The 22,619-nt window shown below is 36.8% G+C and overlaps 1 protein-coding gene across 6 annotated transcripts in view; it reads left to right on the forward strand.

Annotated features, from left to right (window-relative positions):
* podn (podocan) overlaps positions 1–22,619 on the forward strand; it is a 47,226-nt gene that overhangs the window by 3,104 nt on the left and 21,503 nt on the right. For 3 of the 6 annotated variants that reach the window (XR_015523979.1, XR_015523980.1, XM_087307766.1), the window contains exons 2-5: positions 6,868–7,177; positions 15,026–15,107; positions 15,198–15,291; positions 17,462–17,526. Coding sequence is in view for 2 of the 6 variants with exons in the window: in XM_087307766.1 (XP_087163892.1) it covers positions 15,102–15,107; positions 15,198–15,291; positions 17,462–17,526 (165 nt within the window). In the remaining 4 variants the exon portion in view is untranslated. The remainder of the gene's footprint in view (positions 1–6,867; positions 7,178–15,025; positions 15,108–15,197; positions 15,292–17,461; positions 17,527–22,619) is intronic. The other 3 variants (XR_015523977.1, XR_015523978.1, XM_087307765.1) reach the window with 1 other exon arrangement.

Consider the following 22,619-nt stretch of genomic DNA (forward strand, 5'->3'; position numbering starts at 1 on the left):
TGCTACTTTATAATACAGTAACCTACTGCATAAATGGGATAAACCGCCAACTTATCCAGAACATGATGTTTTGGGACGGACAATTTAGCCTACCCAATTCACCTATACCGCATGTCTTTGGACTTTTAGGGGAAACCGGAGCGGAACTATCAGTAATGTAGGGTGCGGGATTGTCAGTCATTTAGCGCAGGACTATCAGTCATTTAGGGCAGGACTAATAGTCATTTAGGGCGGAACTATCAGTAATGTAGGGGCGGGACCATCAATCATTTAGGGCCGTGCCTATCAGTCATTTAGGGTGGGACTATCAGTAATGTAGGGTGAGGGATTATCAGTCATTTAGTGCAGGACTATCAGTCATTTAGGGGCGGTACTATCAGTCATTTAGGGCGGTACTATCAGTAATGTAGGGGCGGGACTATCAATCATTTAGGGCCGTGCCTATCAGTCATTTAGGGTGGGACTATCAGTAATGTAGGGTGAGGGATTATCAGTCATTTAGTGCAGGACTATCAGTCATTTAGGGGCGGTACTATCAGTCATTTAGGGCGGTACTATCAGTAATGTAGGGGCGGGACTATCAATCATTTAGAGCCGTGACTATCAATCATTTAGGGCGGTACTATCAGTAATGTAGGGGCGGGACTATTAGTCATTTAGGGCAGAACTATCAGTAATGTAAGGGCGGGACTATCAGTCATTTAGAGCAGGACTATCAGTCATTTAGGGCGGGACTATCAACCATTTACGGTGGGACTATCAGTCATTTAGAGCAGGACTATCAGTCATTTAGGGCGGGACTAATAATCATTTAGGGGCGTTACTATCAGTCATTTAGAGCAGGACTATCAGTCATTTAGGGGTGGAACTATTAAGCATTTAGGACGGGACTATCAGTCATTTAGGGTGGAACTATTAAGCATTTAGGTAGGGACTATCAGTCATTTAGGGTGGGACTATCAGTCATTCAGGACGGGACTATCAGTCATTTAGGGTGGGACTATCAGTCATTTAGGGCAAAGCTATTAGTCATTTAGAGCAGGACTAATAAAGGGTGGGACTATCATTTATTTAGGCTGAGCAATCAATAAATCGGAGGTGAGACTATCAATCATTTAGCCATTTAGCGCAGAGCTATCAGTAATTTTTAGGGGTGGGACTATCAGCCCTTTAGGGGCAGGACAATCAATTGTTTAGGCCAGAGCTATTATTTAAGTAGGAGTGGGACTATCAATTATTTAGAGCAGGGGTCATCAATCTTGTTCCTGGAGGTCTGGTGCCCTGCAGGGTTTAGTTCCAACTTGCCTCAACATGCCTGCCTGGGTGTTTCAAGTATACCTAGTAAGACCTTGATTAGCTTGTTCAGGAGGGTTTGATTAGGGTTGGAGCTACAATCTGCAGGACACCGGACCTCCAGGAACAAGTTTGATGATCCCTGATTTAGGGCATGCTGTCAGTAATTTAGGGGCAGGACTATCAGCCATTTAGGGATGGGACTATCAGTGATTTAGAGCAGAGCTATGAGCCATTTAGAGGAGGACTATCAGTCATTCAGGGCGGGACTATCAGTCACTTACAGGCGGCATTATAAATCGTTTAGGACAAGACTATCAGTCATTCGGGATATCAGTAATTTAGGGGCAGGGCTATCAGCCATTTTTAAGCTGGGCTATCGTCATTTAATTTAATAATTTAGGTGTGGGACTATTAGTTATTTAGCAGCGGGCTATCATCAATTTAGGGGCGGGGCTATCAGTCATTTATGGGTGGGGCTATCATCTTTTAGGTGCGGGACTATTAGGTATTTAGCAGCGTGTTATCATAAATTTAGAGATGGGACTATCAGTCATTTATGGGTGGGGGTATCATCATTAAGGTGTGGGACTATCATCAATTTAGCTGCAGGGCTATCAGTTATTTGGGGGTGGGATAGCAGTAATTTAAGGCGGGGCTATCAGCACATTTTTAATTTGTCAGTCTTACTTAATTTTGTTAGCAACGCCCTTTTTCCAACAATCCAATCGGATCCCAAAGGATGAAAACATGCACCGGCCTTAATTTATTTTCATCCTTAGGAAGTTTTAATCAGATGTACGTCACAACATGGGAAAAGGGAGTTTCATGCAGCTTTAAATGTGTATAGTGCATTACGAAGATTTGTGGTCAAGGTGGGGATAATTAGTTTTTACATTCTTTTCAAGTTTAATAGTCTATAGGTGAAAACAAAATTATCAGCACAATATTTTTTATGTATTGTGTTGGTGTGGGCTTCTTCCAGCGGCTCAGATTTCCTTTACAGTCTCAACACATGCGCTATAGTTGATATACTTAGCTAAATTGGCTATAGTGTATGAGTGTGGGTGTGAATGAGTGTGTATGGGTGTTTCCAAGTACTGGGTTACAGCTGGAAGGACATCCGCTGCATAAAACATATGCCAGAATAGTTGGCGGTTCATTCCACTGTGGCGATTCCTGATAAATAAGGGACTAAGCTGAAGGAAAATGAATGAATAATTTTGTCTTGTGCAATGGAAAGATGTAATAGATGTTAAAGATTCTTACTGTTAAGCCTTTTCTGTCATAATATTTATACTGTTGTTGTCTCAGACCTTTAAATCTCTGTTGCTCTGCATAAAGTGTCTGCTCTGCATGCTGTTCATCAGTGAAAGTGATATTTGGCTTGCTGGTGTTTGAGTTTGCCAGGCAGGACATGTTTCTGGATCACTGTACTTGTTTATACTGGATTGATATTAAGGTCAGGGTTGAGTCTTGACCAATGTTTGGAACAGGCTGTCATTTCTCTGGGTTTTGTTAATGGCTGTGGTTTGGGGAAATGCTTACATCTATGTTCGTTTGGCAAGGATGCTGTTAACAAATGATGTTGATAAAACAATGGCCATTGTGTGTTTGGAGGAGTGTTGCCACTAGCTGTGTTTCCATTTAAAGCTGCGAATTAAACTCATGTGCAGAACTGTAATAATGCATAAAACAGTTGCGAATAAAGCAATAATCCCTTTGCCTTGATATGATTAATGAACAATTTGCATGATTTTGAAAATAAGTCAACTCAGTTACAATATATTTACTCACTTTTTAAAATAAGTTCAACTTGTCGATTAGTTAAAGCAATTTGATTTATTGAATTTGATTATTGAGATTATGTAACAAAGATTGAGATAAAAAGCTATTCATTACTTTAAAATAGTAAGTTTATAAAGTAATACACCACATGCTCTTCTTTCGCTAATTGTAGCATTGAAAATGAGTAAATATTGGATTATTATAATTTTTACAATGTTTACTAGAAGTTGTAGAAAAGGCTCAATTAATAATGGCAATGACACAAACACGAGGAGAACATGCAAACTCCACACAGAAATGCCAACTGACCTAGCCGAGGTTCGAACCAGCGACCTTCTTGCTGTGAGGCGACAGCACTACTTACTGCGCTATAATATTTATTATTTATTATATAATATTTTAAATATTCATTAACTATCATTTTTTGTAATGATGATGATGATAATAATTTTTTTTGCTAAAATTACAATTAAAGTTTGTAAAAAAAGTATTAACTATAATGTTTGTAATATAATAATAAAATTAATAATAATAATAATAGTAATAATAATAATAACAAAAATGATAATAATAATAATGATAATAATAATGATAAAAATAGTAATAATAATAAAATAATAATAATAATTAGCTAAAATAAAATGAATGTTAATTTAAAAATATTTATTTATTATTTTTGTAATAATAATAATAATAATAATAATAATAGTTTATTTAATTATTCATTAACTATTATTTTTAGTGATAATAATGACAGTAATGATAAAATGAGCTAAAATAAAATAAGTTAATTTATAAATACTCATAACTATATTTTTGTAATATAATAATAAATATTTTTAATAACAACAGTAAAATGGGCTTAAAATACAAGGTAATTTATAAATATTCATTAATTATGTTTTTAATATAATAATAATAATAATAATAATAATAATAATAATAATAATAATAAATATGATTAATAATAAAATTATCTCAAATTAAAATAAAAGTTAATTTAAAAAATCATTATCTTTTTTTAGTATAATAATAACAATAATAATAATAATAATAATAATAGCAATAATAAAATGAACTTAAAGTAAAATAAAAATTTAAATAAAACGTTTACTTAAGTTAAATTATTTAAGTTAAAGTAATTAATTTTTTTACTATTTTGTAATAATAATAATAACAATAATAATAATAACAATCTGAAATAAAAAGTAAATTTTAAAATATTCATTAACTATTATTTTACTATTAATAACAATAATATTAATAATAATAATAATAATAATAATAATAACAATAAAATCAGCTAAAATTTTAATAAAAGGTAATTTAAAATATAGTGTTGAAAATAATCTTCTCTAAATATTTATATAAATATTTGAATTTCATAAATGTGAAAAGCTGCTTTAGAGCTGCTTCAGTGTGATTCCTCTTTGCACTACACTGGTTATTAGACTGAGATTTTTCTAAAAAGTCTTGTCCTCTCTAAGCGATGTGAACCGTGTTTATGTTAGACACCTGTTTGTGATTGTTGGAACTCAATCCAGAATTTCTTCCCAGTTCGTTTTCCTTCCAATTCCTTAGTAGGACTTTGGGAAATCAGGCTTCAGGCGTGGAATGTTGGGCTTTCCATGAAAAAAAAAAAACTGCTCTCAGATCAGCAGTTTGTGAATGAATCCAGAGCTGTGTTCATTTACTGAAGCGAAATAAATTACATTATCATTTGGAGCGCCATAATAATTGCTGGTTTATCTGCCTGGTAAATAATGAATCACATAATGAGAGTGTGTCAGTCCTCTTTAAACTGTAGATTCACATTAACTTTTAATCATTTGGCATATCAAGAATTACTAGAAGTACAATTATATACAAGAGTTGAAGTCAAAAATGTTCATAAAATTTGTATTATTTTTCAAATAATTCCCAAGAGATGTTTAACAGAGCAAGGAACTCACTGTGGCTCATTGTGAATGGTTCCCAGTGATGGGTTGCAGCTGCATGGGCATCCGCTGCATAAAACATATGCTAGATAAGTTGTTGGTTCATTCCGCTGTGGCGTCCCCAGATTAATAAAGGAATTAAGCCTTAAGAAAATGAGTGAATGAATGAGGCTCATTGTGGATACATACCCCTGTCTACATTTCTGGAGACCACAAATTATGTACCCTGAGGTACATCTGGATCCATTTAATCTGTAAAATGAACGCTATGGGGTGGTATGACACCACCAAAGGCTTTTGTTCCTTTTTGCGCTACCAGCTGACAGCTTGCCTCCGTGTGGACAGCTTTTCCAGTGTTACCAGTTTTCCCAGTAGTTCGCTATGTACGTTGGTGGACTTTGAATGCATAGTTACATCGCAACGATGGGGTTTGAGTCTGGCGAAGAACAGTTCTAGAAACCAGGTAAAACAAAATCAAAAATAAATAAATAAATAAACAACAGGCTCAAAACGTGGTGAAATGAAGCAGCCGCGATGGCTTAATTTTCTAGATCGGTTGGGTTTAGGGAAGGGGGTGGTTGGGTCAGTTAATCAGTCAGTCCACTGCAAGCTGGCCTTGTCAGCTGAAGCAGCCTCTACTGGGTTTGCAAAAAAACAAAAACTGCGAGCGGACATACCTGCGGGTATGTATTTCAATGTCCCCAGAAATGCAAACTGGGTACGTATCTACGATGAGCCTGGGTTGTTAATTTACTTTAGTTTGGCTGGAATAAAAGCAGTATTTAATTACTCTTAAAAAGTGAAGGTCTATATGTATTTCAGTTTTTCAGTTACATTTTGCAGTTTCTTTTTCTGCTTACAAATTTTTTGGTACTTTTTTTCTGTACTTTTTTGTTACATTCATTTGATTACTTTTTTTGTTTACAATTTTTTGGTTCGTTTTTTTTTTTGGGTACAATTTTAGAGTTACATTTTTTGGTTTCTTTTTCCGCTTAAGTCTTTTTTTAATTATTTTTTGTTTACGTTATTTTGGTAAATTTTTTTGTACTTTTTTGTTACATTCATTAGGTTACTTTTTATTTATATTTTTGGTTACATTTTTTAATTTACCTTTTTTTGGTTACTTTTTTAGTTACCTTTTTTTTTGGTAATTTTTTTGGTACTTTTTATATAACATTAGTTTGGTTACTTTTTTCGTTACTTTGTTAGTTACATTTTTTTGGTCACAATTTTTGGTTGAATCTTTTGGTTACATTTTTTTTGTTCCATTTTTTTTGGTAAAATTTTTTGGTTATGTTTTTTGTTACATTATTAGGGTTACATTTTTTTGATTACATTTTTTTGGTTAAATTTTTTTTAGTTACATTATTTGGGTAAAATTTTTTCGATTGCTTTTTTTATGTAAATTTAAAAAAAAAAAATTTTTAAGGTTAATATTATTAGCCTACTGAAGAAATAAAATTTTTCTATTGGCTACAAAGCATTTAACTGTTGTCCAATGACTCAATATTGCCTTATTACCATAACTTGACAAGTTAACCTAATAAACCTAGCTAAGCCTTTAAATTGCACTTTAAGCTAAATACTAGTATCTTGAAAAGAAGTAAATATTATGTACCGTCATCATGGCAAAGACGAAATAAATTAATAATTAGAAATGAGTTAAGTTTAAAAAAAACAGCACTTGGCAAGTATTTGAAAAAATATAAAAATTCCAAAAGAGGACTAATAATTTGGTTTTCAACTATTTGTCAAAGTTAGTTTCACATGTCAGGACTCCTTTAAATTGACATGATCATTGTAATTCTCGCAAGTTTTTTTAATGACATCTTTTCTTTTAAATACTCAGAGCTGGTCCAGTCCTTCAGGAGTTTCTTCCACTGTTGTTTGTCCCGGGTGCGATGGATGAGCGGTGCGGGCTGCTGGAGCTCATGTGTTTGCTTTTGCTGGGCTGGACTCTGATTGTTCGCGGTCAGACAGAAACCGATCTCCACCTGCTGGATGAAGAGGAAGCAGAGGAGGTGAAAAATGCAGAGGAAAAGGTATCCTGTCCGGAGAAATGCAGCTGCAGCGGCGAGGGGGCGGTGGATTGTAATGGAGTGAGTCTCTCTGAATTCCCGCAGGATTTATCTGAACAGACCCGGCAGCTCTCACTACAGGTGAGGAGAGAAAAAATAAGTGGATACAATTGTAATGATGATTAATACACACTCTCTTTTCTCTTTCAACACCTAATCATGCGAATATATCATCATAATAATATCAAGAAATTGGACTAGTAAACTTAGTAATTTAGACTTATCATAGTATCACAGGCTCATTGGGAAAATGTGCCCAGGGGTACATTTTGGAGAACCCAGAAATATGTGCTCATGGGTACATTTGGCTGCATTTTGTGTGTAAAATAAACGCTATTACGCCCTTTTTTTACAAGATATAAAGTAAGCTTCTGATGTCCTCAGAGTGTGTGTGAAGTTTTTAGCTTAAAATATCACACAAATAAAGTTTTATGACTCTTTAAAACTGACACTTTTTATGCTTTGATCCTAAAGACTCCTACACACCGGGATGTTTTTCGTTTGTGTTTAACGTCAGCATTTTACGAGACGTTTTTCAGTGTTCAAACCCAAGGGCTTTTCACTGGCGTCAAGCAGAAGAGTATGCTAAATCAGTCTTTTGACGTTAGATGGCGCTGCAAAGGCCCGTGCAGAGACCGTCCAAAGGGCATGTGCAGGATACATTTTTTGAAGAGTGCGGGGGGGGTGTTTTTGTTGTTGTTGTCTTGCGCGTACTGAAGAGTGGTTTTGTCGCGTGCGTTCTGATCAGCTGTGTTGTCGCGTGCGTACTGTAAAGCGGTGGTAGGGGGGTGGGTTGAGTGCGGGTACTCAAAAGTGGTGTTGTCGCGCGCCTACTGATGGGCGGGACGGAGGGTGTGTCGCGTCGCGGGGGCACTTTTGATCATTTTGGAAGGGCACTTTCTATCCAAGACTAAAAAGGGCATGTGCACTGCACAGGTTGAGCCCTATGTGTGCATGTACCTGCCGCTGCACAGCTATAAACTTCTGACATGCGCTTATAACACAGAAGAAGAGGAGTAGAGAACGTTCACACATTTGTTTATAAAGTTACTGGTGACTCAAACAAGCATGGTTGATTCAAGCAGCAGCTCCAGCTCTAGCGATGAAGAAATTATTATTGTTCACAGAGCAATAAGCAGCTCCACGTTCATATCGCCTCTGGCCATCTTCTTCAATGTATTTCGCAATGACAGTTTTGCGCTTAAGCGCCTTCAAGTGCTGTTTACGGTAACTTCAGCAGCTCCATGCATGTGAACAAAAGTGCCAATCTGATTGGTGAAGAAGGTTTTGACGGCGTGCGTCAAAACAAAAAAACGAGCATGCAGCGTTTTTTTTTTTGAATGACACTTTTGCGGCTGGCGTTATGCGCGTTGGTGTGCACGCCCTTTATTAAGTTACGAGGTGTTAAATGTCGACGGAAAACGCGCGCAAAAAATGTCTTGGTGTGCATGGGCCTTAATTGTGCCATTTTGGGGACTGTCGCATTAAATTCAAATGAGATTGTGCTCTTTTTAAAAGAGTGCAGAGCTACAATGCCTGTGTGTCAGCATAGTGGCAGAATCAAAAACTAGACTGACGTCCTATGCTAATAAGAAAGAAATGATCACTGATGGGCGGGGCTTCCCCATTCTGATAACACATGCAAAGGGAGAATGTCAATCAGTGTTTCTGCAGACTGTTTTTATAAAGTGTGATTATAAAAAGTTTAATTAATAATTTTGTTTTACCTTTAAAAGCCACACAACCACACAACAGTGTTTAAACCATTTATAAAAGTGATTTTTGCTTAATAGGTCCCCTTTAAGTTGAATACTAGTATCTTAGTATCACAAATCAGATATTAAGGTATTGTCATCATAGCAAAGTGGTGAGGGGGCGGTGGATTGTAATGGAGTGAGTCTCTGAATTCCCGCAGGATTTATCTGAACAGACGTGACAGCTCTCACTGCAGGTGCGTGGGTTTGTTTGCAGATTCCTCAGAAGCACATTTTCCTCATCATAACTTGGCAGAGTATATTTTCCAAGCATTTAAAAATGTTTAAGGTGTAGGAGGTCTGGTGTTCCCCTTATTTTAGAAGGGCCATTATGATCATGGTCATGCAACGGACCCCTTTATAACATGCAAAAGACATTTATAGTGATTGAAGAGATCCTATTGTATCCTATTGTTTAACTAGGCTAACAATGCTGACTTCAGCTGTAAATAAAAATATACAGCTGAAGCCAGAATTATTAGCCCCCTTTTGAATTGTTTTTCTTTTTACAATTTTTCCTAATCAATGTTTAACAGAGCAAGGACATTTTCACATTATGTCTGATAATATTTTTTCTTCTGGATAAAGTCTTATTTGCTTTATTTCAACTTGAATAAAAGCAGTTTTTAATTGATTAAACCCCATTTTTAAGGTCAAAATTATTAGCCCCTTTAAGCTATTTTTATTTCCAATAGTCTACAGAACAAACCATCATTGTACAATAACTTATTACTAATTATTATTAATATTACTAATTACTCTAACCTGCCTAGTTAACCTAATTAACCTAGTTAAGCCTTTAAATGTCACTAAGCTGAATAGAAGTGTCTTGAAGAATATCTAGTCTAATATTATTTACTGTCATCATGACAAAGATAAAATAAATCAGTTATTAGAAATGAGTTATTTAAACTATTATGTTTAGAAATGTGCTGAAAAAAAAATCTGCTCTCTGTTAAACAGAAATTGGGGAAAATAAAAAAACAAGGGGGCGAATAATTCAGGGGGACTAATAATTCTGACTTCAACTGTAAATGTAGAATTTTTAAAAAATTTTTAAAGTTTCATGTTTTTTTTCCTAGTGAGTTCATTTACTTATTTTTGTTTTGCTTATTTTATCATACTTTTTCCCCCAAATGTTTGCACAATGTTATCATAGTTGTATTTTTTATTTTTATCAAATTTTGTATTGCATTTTAAATTCAACATATATATTTTTTCTATAAATTATATTCTAATTATTATAATTAATAGGGTATTTTAATTCAGTTATTCATTCATTCATTCATTCATTTTCCTTCAACTTATTCCCTTTATTCATCAGGGGTCGCCACAGCGGAATGAACCGCCAACTTGTCCAGCATATGTTTTACACAGCTGATACCTTTCCAACTGCAACCCAGTACTGGGAAACACCCATACACACTCACATTCACACACACTCATTCACTACGGCCAATTTAGTTTATCCAATTCACCTATAGCGCATGTGTTTGGACTGTGGGGGAAACCCATGCCAACACAGAGAGAGAACATGCAAACTCCACACAGAAACGCAAACTAACCCAGCGACCGTTTTGCTGTGAGGCCACAGTGCTAACTACTAAGCCACCATGTCGCCCTAATTACGTTACGTGTATAAAACCAGTAAAAATGGACAATATATATATTGGACTGTATATATATATATGAATTATTAGCCTACCTGTTTATTTTTTTCTCCAATTTCTGTTTAATAAAGAGAAGATTTTTTCAACACATTTCTAAACATAATAGTTTTAAAAACCTCTCTCTATTAACTGATTTCTTTTGTCTTTGCCATGATGACAGTAAATCATATTTGACTAGATATTTTTCAAGACACTTCTATACAGCTTAAAGTGACATTTAAAGGCTTAACTAGGTTAATTAGGGTAACTAGGCAGGTTAGGGTAATTAGGAAAGTTATTGTACAATGATGGTTTGTTCCGTAGACTATTGAAAAATAATATAGCTTAAAGGGGCTAATAATTTTGACCTTAAAATGGGTTTTAAAAAATTCATAACTGCTTTTATTCTAGCCGAAATAAAACAAAATAAGACAAAATATTATCAGATATGCTGTGAAAATTTCCTTGCTCTGTTAAACATCATTTGGGAAATATTGGAAAAAGAAAACAAGTTCAAAGGGGGCTAATAATTCTGACTTCAACTGCATATATATATATATATATATATATATATATATATATATATATATATATATATATATATATATATATATATATATATATATATATATATATATATATATACACACACACACATACAGTTGTTTATAATGTATATATATATATATATATATATATATATATATATATATAAATACAGTTGAAGTCTTATTATATATATAGCTCACAAAGGTTGCATTTATTTTATAAAAAATATAATGAAACAGTAATATTGTTAAATGTAATTACAACCTAAACATTCCTTAAAATACTTGAACATATTTTTATATATAATTCATTCCTGCAATTCGAAGTTGAATTTTAAGCATCATTCCTCCAGTCTTCATTGTTACATGATCATTTAAGCATAATATGCGCATTACATGAAAATATTTTAGCAATACATAACCAAACAAAATAGGCTACACAGTGGCTCAGTGGTTAGCACAGTGGCCTCACTGCAAGAAGTTCACTGCTTCGAGGCTCGGCTGGGCCAGTAGGCGTTTCTGGAGTTTTGCATGTTCTCATGTTGCCGTTGGTTTCCTCCAGGTGCCCCGGTTCCCCCACAGTCCAAAGAAATGCGCTATAGAGGAATTGAATGAACTGGCTGTAGTGTACTATATGAGAGTGTTTGTGAATGTGAGAGTGTGTGGGTGTTTCCCAGTACTGGGTTGCAGCTGGAAAGGAATCCACTGCATGAAGCATATGCTGGAATAGTTGTCGGTTTGTCGGCTGTAGCGACCCCTAACTAATTAACCAAAAAAGTTCACCCTCATGTCATTTCAAACCTGAATGTCTTTCTTTGTTTTATGGAATACAAATGAAGAATGCAGAATGTCCAGATTAATGTTATTGATATTTATTTATTTAGGCTTTCAAACTTCAAAAATGACAATAAAATCCACTGTGATAGTTCACATGATTGGTGCATCACATTGTAATCCTTCTCATGGCATTTGAAAGCTTTTTGTTACAAACAGAAGAGCAGATTATTCATGAAAAGAAATAAAAATGTCAGAAGATTTCTGTTATTAAATTAAAAAGCACAAGTGGTGTGAACTTGTATCATGCTTTTTTTTTTGTCATTTTGAAGTTCATTCATAGGCTCACTGTAAAAAATGCTGGGTTCCACACAATTCTTCATGTCGTGCCTACACAAATTGATTAAATAACTCAATTATTTTTACATATTTAAGTGGATTGAACATTAAACAATTAAGTTGACCCCAAAAAACTCAAGAATTGTGTTGATTCATACGGAGACCCGGAAGGAACGTGATGGTTGGGGGAAAAAAAAATGTGTAGGAAAAAAAAATTGGTGGAAGAAAAAAAAACAGTGAAAGGAAAACATATTTTTATTATTATTTTTTTTTGCGTTCCCTCGCAAAGATGTTTTGCGTTATCTTGCAAAACTGTTTCTCCACAAACACTTCCTGTTCTTATTCATGTAAACCCTCCCGTTTTTGCCAAAATTCTCCTGTATTTTACCCATCTATCCCACTATCATCCCATCATTAAGTATTTTTTACCATATTTCTGATATATTTTAATCTTGAAAGCACACTTAAATTAATATTAAAATGTCTGCATTCACTTTCTTTACATTAAAGCTGTGCATCGACCGTCGCCTTTCATATGCTACCTCTAAACCTGTGAATGCTGTCAGTGCTTTATTGTACTGAGCGCGTCTGTCAGTCAGCGCTTATACATCCCAGGGCCGGCGCGTCCATAGAGGCGACCTAGGCGGCTGCTTAGGGCGGCAGTATGGGGTGGCGTCGGCGACACCTCCCTACCACCCGCGTCCTCAGATATGTCCGCGACACCTCCCTTACCACCGCGTTCTCAGTTATGTCCGCGACACCTCCCTTACCACCCGCGTCCTCAGTTATGTCCGCGACACCTCCCTTACCACCCGCGTCCTCAGATATGTCCGCGACACCTCCCTTACCACCCGCGTCCTCAGATATGTCCGCGACACCTCCCTTACCACCGCGTTCTCAGTTATGTCCGCGACACCTCCCTTACCACCCGCGTCCTCAGTTATGTCCGCGACACCTCCCTTACCACCCGCGTCCTCAGATATGTCCGCGACACCTCCCTTACCACCGCGTTCTCAGTTATGTCCGCGACACCTCCCTTACCACCCGCGTCCTCAGTTATGTCCGCGACACCTCCCTTACCACCCGCGTCCTCAGATATGTCCGCGACACCTCCCTTACCACCGCGTTCTCAGTTATGTCCGCGACACCTCCCTTACCACCCGCGTCCTCAGTTATGTCCGCGACACCTCCCTTACCACCCGCGTCCTCAGATATGTCCGCGACACCTCCCTTACCACCCGCGTCCTCAGTTATGTTCGCGACACCTCCCTTACCACCCGCGTCCTCAGATATGTCTGCGACACCTCCCTTACCACCCGCGTCCTCAGATATATTCGCGCATAGACGACAGTATAGAGAGGGTGGCGTCCGCGACACCTCCCTTACCACCCGCGTCCTCAGTTATGTCCGCGACACCTCCCTTATCGCCCGCGTCCTCAGTTATCTCTGCGACACCTCCCTTACCACCCGCGTCCTCAGTTATGTCCGCGACACCTCCCTTACCACCCGCGTCCTCAGTTATGTCCGCGACACCTCCCTTACCACCCGCGTCCTCAGTTATGTCCGCGACACCTCCCTTAACACCCGGGTCCTCAGTTATGTCCGCGACACCTCCCTTACTGCCCGCGTCCTCAGTTATGTCCGCGATACCTCCCTAACCACCCAAGTCCGCAGATATGTCTGCGACACCTCCCTTACCACCCGCGTCCTCAGATATATTTGCGCATAGACGACAGTATAGAGAGGGTGGCGTCCGCGACACCTCCCTTACCACCCGCGTCCTCAGATATATTTGCGCATAGACGACAGTATAGAGAGGGTGGCGTCCGCGACACCTCCCTTACCATCCGCGTCCTCAGTTATGTCTGCGACACCTCCCTTACCACCCGCGTCCTCAGATATGTCTGCGACACCTCCCTTACCACCCGCGTCCTCAGATATATTTGCGCATAGACGACAGTATAGAGAGGGTGGCGTCCGCGACACCTCCCTTACCACCCGCGTCCTCAGTTATGTCTGCGACACCTCCCTTACCACCCACGTCATCAGTTATGTCCGCGACACCTCCCTTACCACCCGCGTCCTCAGATATATTCGCGCATAGATGACAGAATAGAGAGGGCGGCATCAGCGACACCTCCATTAGCACCCGCGTCCTCTGTTATATCCGCGCATAGGGCGGCAGAATTGAGGTCTGCGACACCTGCGCATCCTCAGTTATATCCGCGCATAGGGCGGCAAAACAAAGAGTGCAGTGTCCGCGACACCTCCCTCCCTCCCTCCCTCAGCACCCGTGCGTCCTCCGCGTCCTCCCGTTATATCGGCGCATAGTGCGCCGGAAAAGAGGTCCGCGACACCTCATTTCATTTTCCGGTCACTTTCGTTTTCACATTGGGGTTGAGGGCGACGTGATCGTCCTCTGCCTAGAGCAGCAGTTCAGGTTGCTCCGGCCCTGATACATCCATTCAATGGTTCAGAGGTTGCATATGAAAGGTGAAGATCGGCGCACAGCTTTAATGTAAAGAAAGTGGTATAGAAAGGTAAAACATGGGAGAATTTTGGCAAAAACGGGAGGGTTTACGCGAGTGAAGTGAACAAGAAGTGTTTGTGGAAAAACATCTATGCGAGGGAACTTAAAACTTTGCGAGAGAATGCAAAAACGTAGAAATATATGTTTTCCTCCCACCCTTTTTTTTCTTTCACCCATTTTTTTCTCTTCCCATTATTTTTTTTTCACCCAGCCATTTTTTTTCTCCTCCACTACGTCATTTCCGGGTCTCTGTAGATTCAGCTCCTTATAAATAAGTAGTTTGAACAAGCAGGGGGGTAAAAAATCCTTTTTTGAGTGCTCTTATCATTGTGTAGAAAACAGCAGCTGGGACGTTCTGCTAAACATCTCCATTTGTGTTTCACAGAAGAAAGAAAGAAAGATTGGAACAGCATGAGGGTGAGTAAACTGTGACAGATTTAGTCTATTTATATGCTGTAAATCCCTTTAAATATCATCATGTTGTTGTTTTTTTCTGCGATGTCCCAGAATAACCAGATCAGCGAGGTCACGCTGGAACATCTGTCCCGTCTTCAGCAGTTGGAGACCCTCAATCTACAGAACAACCGGCTCACAACACAAGGTACAACTGATTGGGGGTCAGTGGAGGACGACGGCTGAAAAAAAAAGTGTAATGTGTTACAGAGGGAGAGATGGAAAGGAAAAGCTGCTGTGTTTGGATTCGTCTATATCCTGCATGTGTGGCCAACATGGCTGCTTCAATAGAGCAGCAGAAGCAGTTGATTAGTCTTGTTTGAAGAAATCTTTTGGCTATAAAAAGAAAATGCAGTAACATTTTAAAATGATGGTCCATTATTTAATGTATTTACTAACATGAGCTAACAATTGGTAATACATTTATTACGGTATTTATTCATGTTTGCTAATGTTCATTCATTAATTTTCCTTCGGCTTAGTCCCTTATTGATTAGGGGTGAACCGTCAGCTATTCCAGCATTTGTTTTACATAGATGAATCCCTTCCGGCTGCAACCCAGTACTGGAAAACCCCAATACACACTTTTTCACACTCATACACTATGCTTCAATAGTTTATTCATTTCCCCTATAGCACATTTGTTTGGACTGTGGGGGAAACCGCTGCACCTGGAGGAAACCCACACCAACATGTGGAGAACATGCAAACTTCACACAGAAATGCCAACTGACCAAGCCAAGGCTTGAACTAGCGACTTTCTGAGTGACTATGGTGGCCATTTTGAAGTCGGATATCTGGGATCCAACTTTTGTTTTTTCAATCTTAAGAGGGTCATGTGACACATCAAATTTATTGTAAATTTCACAAGAAAAACAGTGGTGTGCTTGGTTTTAATGTAACTTTATTCTTTCATGATGTATTTAAAGTTTCTGACCACTTATAAAATGTGTTCAATGTGCTGCCCGTTGTGTTGGATTGTCAATGCAACCCTCTTCTCCCACTCTTCACACGCTAATAGCAACACCGCATGAGAAATGCCAGCACAGGCTTCCAGTATCTGTAGTTTCAGGTGCTGCACATCTTGTATCTTCACACCATAGACAGCAAAGATAGTGGGGCCATTCTTCGTCAATGGAAACCTCAAGGCCACTGGATGTTTGACATTGCTACATGATGATGTGTTTCCCTCTTTATGCACTGAATCTGGCACGTTCCCTGAGTTTATTCCAGCAAGATGGTTCACCACCACATTATGGGTGTCAGGTAGGAGCATTCCTAGATGAACAGTTTCCTGAAAAGTGGATTGGTCATCGTGGGCCAGTTAAATGGCCCCCAAGGTCTCCCGATCTGACCCCCTTAGACCTTTTATCTTTGAGGTCATCTGAAGGAAATAGTCTATGGTGTGAAGATACAAGATGTGCAGCACCTGAAACTACAGATACTGGAAGCCTGTGCTGGCATTTCTCCTGCGGTGTTGCTATCAGTGTGTGAAGAGCGGGAGAAGAGGGTTGCATTGACAATCCAACACAATGGGGAGGATATTGAACGCATTTCATAAGTGGTCAGAAACTTGTAAATAACTCATGAAAGAATAAAGCTACAATAAAACCAAGCACATCATTGTTTTTCTCTTGAAATTGCCAATAAGTTTGATGTGTCACATGACCCTCTTCCTATTAAAAAAACAAAAGTTGGATCCGAGATGGCCAACTTCAAAATGGCCCACATGGTCACCCCACATCTTGAAAAGATTTCCCACTCACATATACTAATGTGCCACAAACAGGACGTTAATATCACCAACCATTCCCATTTTATTAAGGCGTGTCCATATAAATGGCCCACACTGTATATCTTTCATCATGGTTTTGCGTATGTTTCGCCCATAAAATAGAAAATTTAAATTTGAATAAAATAAATTGATAAAATAAAACAAAATAAATATTCTACCTTAGCAATCTGTACACTAAAGGGACTGAGCCGAAAAGAAAATGACTGAGTGAATGAATCCATTCAGCAATAAAAAGCTTATTTGTTTATTCAGCTTAATTTTTGTTTATATAGATTATGTTTAATCCTCGATTTTTAAAAATGGACACTTATGACTTCAATTAATAAATTCATATAATAAATAAATAAATATGTTTTGAAAAATTGTAATTATTCAAAATATATATCACCGATACATGTAGTTGTGCTATATTTTTTTGCTCCATGTATGAATCTTATTAGTAATTCTCGTAATTGGGCATGACATTAATGTGTGTGTGCAGCAAGTAAAGCAGTAACGTGTGCTCATGTGTGTTTGTGTGCAGGCCTTGAGGACGAAGGGTTTGATATTCTGGAAAGGCTGAGCTATTTATACCTGGCCAATAATAAGGTGAGTCATTGCTGTTTATTCTTATTGACTTTCTTGAATGCAGATCACAGGCTCTGATGAAAATGTTCTAGATTTATGTTAATTTAATGGAGTGATATACTACATTCTGCCTCTCTGACGCACATAGGTAATGTCATGAACGGTTTGTCACTTTGCTTTGTTTCCAAGACTCTTTTATTACAACTTTTGATTTTTTGTACTGTGTCTTTATTTCTTTATGCAAATGATCTCTGGTATAATTAGCCTCATATTACCAGATTAAAACATTCTGGCACTTTTTTTGTGTTGGGAAATTTTTTAAAAAGAAAAAAAAAAAGCGGGGGCTAATAAATCTGACTTCAACTGTGTGTGTGTGTGTGTGTATATATGTATATGTATGTATGTATGTAAATATATATATATATATATATATATATATATATATATATATATATACAGTTGAAGTCAGAATTATTAGCCTTCTGTTTATTTTCCCCCCCAATTTCTCTTTAACAGTGAGCAGATTTTTTTCAACACATTTCTAAACATAATAATTTTAATAACTCATTTCTGATAACTGATTTATATTATCTTTGCCATGAAGACAGTAAACAATATTGTATTTTTCAAGACACTTCTATACAGCTTAAAGTGACATTTAAAGGCTTAACTAGGTTATTTAGGTTAACTAGGCAGGTTAGGGTAATTAGGCAAGTTTTTGTATAATGATGGTTTGTTCTGTAGACTATCGAAAAAAATAGCTTAAGGGGCTAATAATTTTGTCCTTAAAATGGAGTTTAAAAAATTAATAGCTGCTTTTATTCTAGCCGAAAAAAGCTAAACAAATAAGACTTTCTCCAGAAGAAAAAATATTATCAGACATATTGTGAAAATTTCCTTGCTCTGTTAAACATAATTTGGGAAATATTTAAAAAAAGAAAAAAGGGGGGCTGATAATTTATATATATATATATATATATATATATATATATATATATATATATATATATATATATATATATATATATTCATTATTAAAAAAATTCAGACTGTTTTCTCTAAATCTGAATTCTACAAACTTTTTTTCTAATAAAAGTGACCATTCAGATCACAAAATTTAGATTTTTCAATTAATTTATATCTCTCAATTTTTTGTGTGTTTCTCAATTAAATTAAATTAAATTAAATTAAATTAAATTAAATTAAATTAAATTAAATTAAATTAAATTAAATTAAATTAAATTAAATTAAATTAAATTAAATTAAATTATACATGTTACTTATTAAATGTATTTTTAAAATGTTATAAATTAAATAAAGGTTAACTTTCTATTTTACTACTCAGACATTTTTAACAAACATTTTTGAGAGACCTTATTGAATGTAAATATAGTACAAGTGACCATTCAGATCTTAGAATTAAGATTTTTCAATAAATTCATTTTTTGTGCATGGGTTTTTAATCAATTAAATTAATTTAGTTGTTTTATTTAATACATTGAATGCATTATTTTATTGAATATATTTAAATATGTAATGAATTTAATTAAAATATATAAATGAAGGTTAATAAAGGTTATTGCAACTTTCTATCTTACAATTCAGACATTTTTGTGACCTTATTAAATGTAAATAGTAAAATTGACCTTTCAGATCTCACAATTAAGATTTTTTCAATGAATATCTATTTGTCATTTTTTGCAAAAATATTTATTTGATGCATTTAAAACATTTTAGTTATTTAATATATGTAATATATTATTTGTGAATTAAATTATGGTTAATAAAGATTATTGCAACTTTCTATCTCACAATTCAGACATATAAAAATATATATATCACATGTTAATTGTAAAAGTGAGCATTCAGATTTTACAAGATATTTTAATTAATTTACATCTCAATTTTTTAAAATGATTTTTTCATAAATCAAATCATTTGTTTTATTTAAATATTTTATATATTTTATATATTTTGTAAAGTTTATTTATGAACTAATTTCAAGAGGAGCACATGCTTATGATTGATCAAGGCTTGTCCCGTATTAACTAATGCATGATTTCCAATCAGATGATTCCTAACTCATAAATAACTATAGAATCCCACCTTTCCACCCCTACTCCTCCACCTTTCTCTTTATAGGGGTTCAAACAGGCTAGTTGTCATTTCTGTGTTTACATGTTCTCCCTGTGTTCGCGTGGGTTTCCTCTGGGTTCTCTGGTTTCCTCCCACAGTCCAAAAACGTGTCATAACTGAATTGATCAATCTAAATTAGTACTATAGTTGCGCTCATTACCAGCAGTAAATCTCTATTTCTAATCTGTCATCAGCTCTAAATAAGGGGAGAGATCTCAAGACCTACCTGCGCTCAAACTCCCCTCTCGCCCTGCAAATGGAAGGGAGCTCTAAGCTCGAGGATCAGCATAACAAGCACACTTTATAATCAATCATCAGCTAATTGTGAACTCTTGAAAAATGTATTGTTTTAATATATTTCAATAAAATATATATTATTTAAATATCTTAAAGATTTAGATATATAAATTAAGGATAATAAATGTTATTGCAACTTTCTATCTCACATATCTCTATCTCTAACTGTTTTTGAACATTTCTTGACATGTATTACTTTATTTATGTATCACATCTGGCACTTTTTGTTTCTTGCATTAAGAGTAAAATATTAAGTATAATCTAATTTTTATATCTCAACTTTTTCCTCAGACCTGTGAATATACATCTCACAACACTTTTTTGTGTGTGTTTTATCAGTTCTAGTACATTGTCAGAACATAATGTGCATAATGTACATTTTCTATTGCAACTGTTGATTTGAATCTCACTAATAGATCTTTTCTTAGAATTACTTTTATAAGTTTATATCTTACAGTTCTGCACAGATATAAACCCATAATTGAAAAAGTAAACTTCGTATAAACTTCACATTGTTCAGAAAAAAAAAAAATGTTTGAATTTTCTTTTTATTTCTTATAAAAAAACAACAAGCCTCCTTGCTTCATGGCAATAATATCTGTTAATTAAGTTTCTGTATTTAGTGATTTATAAGTGTTTATTAACAGTTTTGAATTGCATTATGGGATGATGATCTCTGCTCTGTCAACATTTAATGTTGAAAATTCAACTCTACAGTTTAAGAGAGTGACTTTTATTGACATTGTAGTTGTTTGAAATAATTATATAATGTATAATATATTAATGTATAGAGAAATAAGGCTGTGAAACAACTGAATATCTGCTGGGAGTTTATTACAAGGCTTCTGTAGCGTTATATACAACACCAAACCAGTCAATAAAGCCCTTTAAACTATTAAAAATGTAAATAAAATCACTTTATCAAACTTTTAAAGGTTATAAGTTGTTGTAAGACTGATCAAAATCCAACCCGGGCTCATTGTGGAAACGTAGCCCTGCGGACGTTTCTGCGGACCGCGATTTACGTTCCGGGAGGTACGTATTCGAGCGTTTTTTTGTTTTCGCGGATACGCGAGAGGCCGCTGTGCGCGCTTTCGCGTCTCGTTCGCGCCCGCGCCGTTCTTGCGCGAAAAGCCGCCGGATCGAAAAAAAAAAAAAAAAAGCAAAAGCCCTCGTCTTCGATTTCGACTGCGTTTTCGGATCCCGCCGCGTTCTCGCCCTTATTTTTCGAATTTCGTTTTTCGTCTCACCTGATTTCCAGAACCTGCCGTTCCCCGGACTCGACCCCTGTCGTCGTCCACCGCGGCCGGCTCCGGCTCCTCCTCCTCCTCGTCCGGGGCCTCCGCTCCGCCGACGCAACGCTGTGAGCTAGGCAGACAAACTGATTGCGTCGGGAAAGCCCTCCACTCGGAGGCGAGCCGTCGGCCGGCGAGCGCGAAGAGGAGGGGCGGAGCGGCGCCACACCACCCCGCGGCGTTCGCTCGAAAAAACCCAAACGCGGCCTTTACATACCTCCGGCCACGTAAATCGCGGTCTCCAGAAACGTCCGCGGGGCTACGTTTCCAGAATAAGCTTGGGTTGTCAAAATCCCATAAGGCATTTCAAAAGCATAAATAAACAGGGAAAAATAAAAACATGGATCACAAAATACAGAAATCTGCTAATTTATGTATATTTTTATGGTGTATAGTTTTCTGGGTAAGTTTGGTCTTTGAGAATATTATTATAATTTAATTATTTATTTTTTTTGTAAAATGACACATTTGATTACAGGGCTCGAAATTGACCTTTTTGCATGGTAGCACCGGTGCTCCTAACTTTAAAAATTTAGACGCGTCTTCCATTGTTATATGAATTTGATAAGAAGTGTGCAACATTTTCACTCTAGAAACATGTTTTATGCAGGAATGTAACTGATATGCTGCAACGGCTCCTTTAAATATGAGATTAAGGTAGCAAGTTTTGACGCTTTCGCCGCCAGTGCTGAAGGCAGACAGTGTTGTCACCAGGGCGGCCAGAGCGACCTTGGACGCTCTCGCCGCTTTCACTGTGAACGTACAGTTAAACTTCAGCTGTTCACATTTCTCGCAGTCACCGAAGCTTCCTGTGATCTTAACTAGGTGCAGCTGTTGCCTGCGCGTTGCCTCATGTGCGTGTCTCTGCATTGGAAATAAGATAACGAACAGGTGAAGTTTTTTTTCCCTCTCCGCTGTCGCCACTGCCTCGCATGGTTCAGGATTGGTAGAGCTACGCATCGATGAATTGGCTCTTCAGTGTTTGAACTCTCAGTAATGATTAAATCACACTGAACTGAGCTAAACTGAACTGAACTTAAACATTAAAAACTGAACTACACTGTTCCAGTTACTGAACCACACTGTTCCAGTTACTATGACCATTTATGTGAAGCTGCTTTGACACAATCTACATTGTAAAAGCGCTATACAAATAAAGCTGAATTGAATTGAATTGAATTGAATTGAATTGAACTTGCCTGCAGGTCGCACACCAGAAGCTTCTTCGCGCCAAGCAGCGCCATGCAATTTAGAATTCTAAACATAGGTTTCTATCAGGGTACACACAACGATGCCTCAAGTCGGCCACAAATTGGGACACGTTCATGTTTCTGCCGCACCACAGAGTGCCATGTGAATAGTTTAATTTTAAATAAAATGCGAATG

Source organism: Danio rerio, chromosome 23 (assembly GCF_052040795.2).
Source record: "Danio rerio strain M-AB ecotype USA chromosome 23, GRCz13ab, whole genome shotgun sequence".
Lineage (NCBI taxonomy): Eukaryota > Metazoa > Chordata > Actinopteri > Cypriniformes > Danionidae > Danio > Danio rerio.